Source organism: Bison bison, unplaced genomic scaffold (genome assembly GCF_000754665.1).
Source record: "Bison bison bison isolate TAMUID 2011002044 unplaced genomic scaffold, Bison_UMD1.0 scf7180017864472, whole genome shotgun sequence".
Taxonomy (NCBI): domain Eukaryota; kingdom Metazoa; phylum Chordata; class Mammalia; order Artiodactyla; family Bovidae; genus Bison; species Bison bison.
This window is the reverse complement of record NW_011495033.1, coordinates 6,310,665-6,317,523: the sequence shown is the minus strand read 5'-3', so window position 1 is coordinate 6,317,523 and position 6,859 is coordinate 6,310,665. Positions and strand designations below refer to the sequence as shown.

Here is a 6,859-nt window from a genome sequence, read left to right as displayed (position 1 = left end):
ACCGGGGTGGGGACCCCGGGGCTCCAGGGAGCTCCGAGCGGCCTCGGGCCCCCGGCCCGGCCCCCCTCACACTCACACACACACACACACACACACACACACACACACAGTGAGTCAGCAGCACCGGTGCCGGCTAGCCCGGCCCCGCTCCGCCGCCGCCGACCGACACAGGCCGAGCTGGACCAGCGGGGACAGAGAGGGCGCGCGGCGACCTTTACCGATGGAGTGGAGGATGTCGATGGAGGCCTCCCGGTCGGTGCTGAGTAGAGACTGGGCTCTCTGGAACTCCACCCCCGCCGCCGCCGCCATCTTACCGCTCTCACACCGTCCCCGGCCGCGGCCGCCGACGCCGGAAACACACGCCCGGAAGGCCCGCCCTCGTCCCCGCCCTCCTCCACTCCAGGAGCACGAAGGGAGCTGTAGTCTCTGCGCGGGGGCCGCGGAGGAGGGCCGAACGGTGAGGATGAGAGCCGGGGAGCTTGCCGCCCACCAACGAGGCTCTCCGGCACCGCCTAGCGGCTACCCACGAACAAACGAGGCAGTGCCTAACCATTGGGAGCCCGAAACTAGTCCCCAGCCACCCACAAGAGGCCTCTAAAACCCCGACTCCCTCGCTTGCTCTTGAGAGAAGTGTTTGAGCACCCGCTTGGGTATTCAGTGAAAGCTGTTTGGCTTTCTTTGTAGCTTCCACATTCAGCCATTCATTCAGGGCAATAAACAATCTCATAAAGTGCTCACTGTGTGGCTGACAAAGAATCAGTTCAGTTCAGTCGCTCAGTCGTGTCCGACTCTCTGCGACCCCATGAATCGCAGCACGCCAGGCCTCCCTGTCCATCACCAACTCCCGGAGTTCACTCAAACTCATAGCACTATTCAAATGCTTTCAAGTGTCTGGCAACACGTGGGAGGGACACATACACACACACACACACACACACACACTTTTCAGGCTAGAATCCTACAGAATCCTAGCCAGCCTGTGACTAAATGCACCAGTGTTGTAGAAAACTGATGTTAGAAAGTGAAATATCATCTTTGCCCCATTCATTCAGTTAATCCCTCTTGGGGGTCACATAGAAGTCTAACAGCTCCTTCAACTCCCTAGCTCAATAAAGAAAAAATGGATTTTTTCCCCAATGTCTCTAGTGCCTTCAACTAATATTACACACATCCAAAAAGCTGTCAAATAGAAGAAAAAAAAGACATTCTTTGTGCCCACTGAGAGTTGAGTTTAAAGGAAGTACTAAAAAGGAATACCGACAGTTCAGCATGAAGATCTTTCTGTGGGTGAAGACAATCCAAAAATGCAATAGCCTGGGGCCTTGCATTGCCCTGGTTAGGGCCCTGCGCTTCCACTGCAGGGCGCACAGGTTTGATCCCTGGTCAGGAGCCTAAGATCCTGCGTGCTGCTCTGGAGTGGCCAAAAAGAAAAAGTAACATGCTGCCTCCTAAAGGAACCTATTAATATAAAGGGAACCAACATTGACTCACCTGTGTCTGGGTTGCTGTGCTGTGCTGTGCTTAGTCACTCAGTTGTGTCAGGATCCCATAGACTGTAGCCTGCCAGGCTTCTCTGTCCATCAGATTTCCCAGACAAGAATACTGGAGTGGGTTGCCATTTCCTTCTCCAAGGGAACCTGAGCCAGGAATCAAACCAGGGTCTCCTGCATTGCAATCAGATTCTTTACCAGCCGAGCTACCAGGGAAGACCCCTGTCTGAGTTAGGCAATTTATATGTCTATTTCCTTTTATCTTACCAACAATGTTCTGTGAAGAAGATATTATTTAAATCTCCTTTATAGATAAAGGTTTTAAATGATTTGGTGAAACTCACATGGTAATTGACAGCCTTGAGATCTGAGAGTTAGGGAATGGGTTCCTAGTTCCTGGATATGTTCAAATGATTGTAAACAGGATTCATGATATTGATTGGGGAATTGGATAAAATGGCTTCTAAATGTCTCCTAAAACTGAGCCTTTCTTTGCTCAAAAAAGGTATTCCTCCCTTCTCAATTTGGTACCCAATTAATATTGTACCAGAATGTTAATGGGCTATAAATTCCAAAGCTCAGAACAAAAGCCACATGTCTCCCCACCTTCTAAAGAAGAGTTACCAGTTATATCCCCAAAGATGCAGCCTTCATCCACTTCCAGCCTACAGCAGGATGCATAAAAATTCAAAAGGAATTCATTAGAAGAAATCATAGAAGGGACTTCACTAGCGGTCCAGTGGTTACAATTCTGTGCTTCTACTGCAGTGGCGCAGGTTCAATTCCTGACTGGGGAAATAAGAGCCCACATGCTGTGCAGTGCTGCCAAAAAAATTAAAAAGAAAGAAATCAGAGAAGAGGATAAAGTGCTACCTCACTACAAAGAGGAGTGTACTACAAATGACAAGGGGTGTCTGCCAAACCTTTCTCCCAGGCTGGTATGTCTTGCTGACCACAGGAACTTTTAAGCTCCTCTCTGCACAACCACTGTCATGAAAGCTGGAGGTGAACCTGATATGTTTCTCCAGGAGTCTGGGGCCTTCATACGCATTCATGAGGACAGTTACCCACTTTTGGCCTGCAGAATTCCAGATCAGAGAAACACGCCCCACAATGGGACAAGGAGAAAGAGCCTCTGCTTCCTGTGCTTGCAGGGGCCAAGTGCAAAGGTAGATTTCACAGGGCCATCTTGAAAGAACCTACTCAGCAGGGCCATCTGAGTGAGGAGACTTATCATAAAAGGCTGGAAGGATGGACTTCAGGAAGCAGTCAATGAATGGGGATTGTGAGGTCCACCAGGGGAGCCACTCAAGAACCCACAGATCCTGTCAACAAGAGAGAATCAGCACCTATACTTTCAATCCAGTAACCATCATAGCACTCTGTTTATTTTCTACCTAGGACTTAACACAGTCTGAGATTTTATTATTTCACCTATTTAAGCTCATCTCCCTCCACAGAGTTTCAGAAACCTTGTCAATCTTGTCCAGTTATACTCCCAACTCCTATGTGCACACACAGAAACCACCCAATACATATTTGCTGGATGACGAGACAAGTGCTAGAATTTGTCCTGCCACAACCTTCTGCCCTCAATGTCTGTGCCCTACACTATGGGATTATTCACTTGAGCCAATCCGACTGCTATCACAGATTAACCAGTGACCTAGGGCATACAGGGGCTGGCCTGAAATGAGGAGCTGGACCAGTCCAATTCCTCCCTGAGGAATTGGAAAATTGAGACACTGAGCCAGTTAGCCAAGGGAACAGAAACCGAACTCTGTCACTTGGAGCAAACTAGAGCCAAGTTGGGAGAGAGACAACTCAGTAGATGAGTGGAGAGAAGAAGGAATATCATGCAAGGGAATCCAAAAACCTCCATAGAAGGCCACCTCAGTTCCTTTCTAGTTCCTCTCCCATGAGGTCCACCCAGACCATATTTGCCATTTTTGGAATACTGTGACGTTTCCTTTCCAAATATTCTCCAATTCTTCTTATTGAAGTAGAAATGTTCAGTGAGGTGTCATTATGTTTTTACTGGCTCTCTAATACTCCTTTATCTTTTTAACAAAGTGAGAGCAGACAACACTATCTAGATGGAGTTTAGATTTCCTTGTTTTTATTTTTATGAATACATTCTAGTTATGGTCAATAATACTAATGGTTTTCCATTAAAGGTAGAGACAAAGTTACAATGAAAAACAAAGTAGGTCAATTTCAATAGCATTACATATGGAATGTGGACATGGAAAAAGTCAGGAATATATAGTTACTCAGTGGTGTCTGACTCTTTGTGACCCCATGGACTGTAGCCTGCCAGGCTCCTCTGTCCATGGAATTTTCCAAGCAAGAATACTGGAGTGAGTTGCCATTCCCTACTCCAGGGCATCTTCCCGACCCAGGGGCTGAACCCACTTCTCTTGTACCTCCTGCATTGGCTGACAGATTCTTTACCACTGTGCTACCTGCAATAGGCAAATTATTATTTGGGCCAGAAAACCAAATCCTGGTTTCAATAAAACTGTGTAGCCAACCATCTGCTTTCCTTATCTTTCTCTTTATTCCAAAATCACATTTGTCATTGGAAAATTGGTAAGTCCTTCAGGTTCCCAGGCTAGGTTTATAAACTTTAAAGATGACTTTCAAGTTACTCCAGTGAAATGCACTAGATGCTGAGGAAAAGAGTGTGGAATTTGAAGTTGGACAAACACAAAGCACAAATCTTTACTACCAACTAATACGCAAATCACTTAAACTCTCTGAGATTGAGTTTGGCCATCCATAAAATTGTTTTAAAAATCTACTTCATATTGTACATAGAAAACCCTAAAGATAGTATCAGAAGATTACTAGAGCTAATCAGTGAATTTAGCAAAGTTGTAGGATACAAAATAAATACACAGAAATCACTTGTATTTCTATATTCTAACAATGAAAAAATCAAAAAGAGAAATTAAGGAATCAGTAACATTCACCATTGCAACAAAAAGAATAAAATATCTAGGAATAAACTTACCTAAGGAGACAAAAGAACTATACACAGAAAATTATAAGACACTGATGAAAGAAATCAAAGATGACATAAACAGATGGAGAGATATTCCATGTTCCTGGGTAAGAAGAATCAATATTGTGAAAATGACTATATTACCAAATGCAATCTACAGATTCAATGAAATCCCTATCAAATTACCAATGGCATTTTTTTACAACACTAGAACAAAAAATTTCACAATTCATACGGAAATACAAAAGATCCCAAATTGCCAAAGCAGTCTTGAGAAAGAAGAATGGAGCTGGAGGAATCAACCTTCCTGACTTCAGATTATACTACAAAGCTACAGTCATCAAGACAGTATGGTACCAGCATAAAAACAGAAATATAGACCAATGGAACAAGATAGAAAGCCCAGAAATAAACCCATGCACCTATAGGTACCTTATTTTTGACAAAGGAGACAAGAATATACAATGGGGCAAAGACAACCTCTTCAATAAATGGTGCTGGGGAAACTGTACAGCTACACATAAAAGAATGAAATTAGAACACTTCCTAACACCATACACAAAGATCAACTTAAAATGGATTAAAGACCTAAATGTGAGACCTGAACTATAAAACTCTTAGAGGAAAACATAGAACATTCGATGACATAAAGCAAGATCCTCTATGACCCACTTCCTAGAGTAACAGAAATAAAAACAAATGTAAATAAGTAGGACCTGATTAAACATAAAAGCTTTTGCATAGCAAAGGAAACTACCGGTTCAGTTCAGTTCAGTCACTCAGTTGTGTCCAACTCTTTGCGACACCACGGACCACAGCGCTCCAGGCCTCCCTATCCATCACCAACTCCCGGAGTTTACCCAAACTCAAGTCCATTGAGTCAGTGATGCCGTCCAACCATCTCATCTTCTGTGGTCCCCTTCTGCCTTCAATCTTTCCCAGGATCAGGGTTTTTTCAAATGAGTCAGTTCTCTGCATCAGGTGGCCAAAGAATTGGAGCTTTAGCTTCAGCATCAGTCCTTTTAATGAACACCCAGGACTGATCTCCTTTAGGATGGACTGGTTGGATCTCCTTGCAGTCCAAGGGACTCTCAAGAGTCTTTTCCAACATCACAGTTGAAAAGCATCAATTCTTTGGCACTCGGCATCTTTACAGTCCAACTCGCACATCCATACATGACCACTGGAAAAACCATAGCCTTTGTTGGTAATGTCTCTGCTTTTTAATATGCTATCTAGGTTGGTCATAACTTTCCTTCCAAGGAGTAAGCATCTTTTAATTTCATGGCTGAAGTCACCATCTGCAGTGATTTTGGAGCCCCCCAAAATAAAGCTGCTATTGTTTCCCCATCTATTTGCCATGAAATGATGGGACCGGATGCCATAATCTTAGTTTTGTGAATGTTGAGCTTTAAGCCAACTTTTTCACGCTCCTCTTTCACTTTCATCAAGAGGCTTTTTAGTTCTTCTTCACTTTCTGCCATAAGGGTGGTATCATCTGCATATCTGAGGTTATTGATATTTCTCCCAGCAATCTTGATTCCAGCTTGTGCTTCTTCCAGTACAGCGTTTCTCATGATGTACTCTGCATATAAGTTAAATAAGCAGAGTGACAATATACAGCCTTGACGTACTCCTTTTCCTATTTGGAACCAGTCTGTTGTTCCATGTCCAGTTCTAACTGTTGCTTCCTGACCTGCATACAGATTTCTCAAGAGGCAGGTCAGGTGGTCTGGTGTTCCCATCTCTTTCAGAATTTTCCACAGTTTGTGGTTATCCACACAGTCAAAGGCTTTGGCATAGTCAATAAAGCAGAAATAGATGTTTTTCTGCAACTCTCTGGCTTTTTCGATGATCCAGCGGATGTTGGTAATTTAATCTCTGGTTCCTTTGCCTTTTCTAAAACCAGCTTGAACATCTGGAAGTGCACAGTTGACATATTGCTGAAGCCTGGCTTGGAGAATTTTGAGCATTACTTTACTAGCGTGTGAAATGAGTGCAGTTGTGCAGTAGTTTGAGCATTCTTTGGCATTGCCTTTCTTTGGGATTGGAATGAAAATTAACCTTTTCCAGTCCTGTGGCCACTGCTGAGTTTTCCAAATTTTCTGGCATATTGAGTAATAAGGTGAAAAGACAACCCTCAGAATGGGAGAACATAATAGCAAATGAAACAACCGACAAAGGATTAATTTCCAAAATATATAAGCAGCCCATATAACTCAATACCAGGAAAACAAACAACCCAATCAAAAAGTGGGGGAAAGGACCTAAACAGACTTTTCTCCAAAGACATACAGATGACTAACAAACACATGAAAAGATGCTCAACATGGCTCAATAGAGAAATGCAAATCAAAACCAC

At 43.8% G+C, this 6,859-nt stretch overlaps 1 protein-coding gene across 1 annotated transcript in view; it reads right to left on the bottom strand.

Annotated features, from left to right (window-relative positions):
• PSMD11 (proteasome (prosome, macropain) 26S subunit, non-ATPase, 11) overlaps window positions 1-360 on the bottom strand; it is a 29,238-nt gene extending 28,878 nt beyond the window's left edge. Inside the window, exon 1 of the mRNA XM_010861480.1 lies at window positions 219-360. Coding sequence (XP_010859782.1) covers window positions 219-309 — 91 coding nt within the window. The 5' untranslated portion in view covers window positions 310-360. The remainder of the gene's footprint in view (window positions 1-218) is intronic.
• Between the last annotated feature and the right edge of the window lie 6,499 nt (window positions 361-6,859).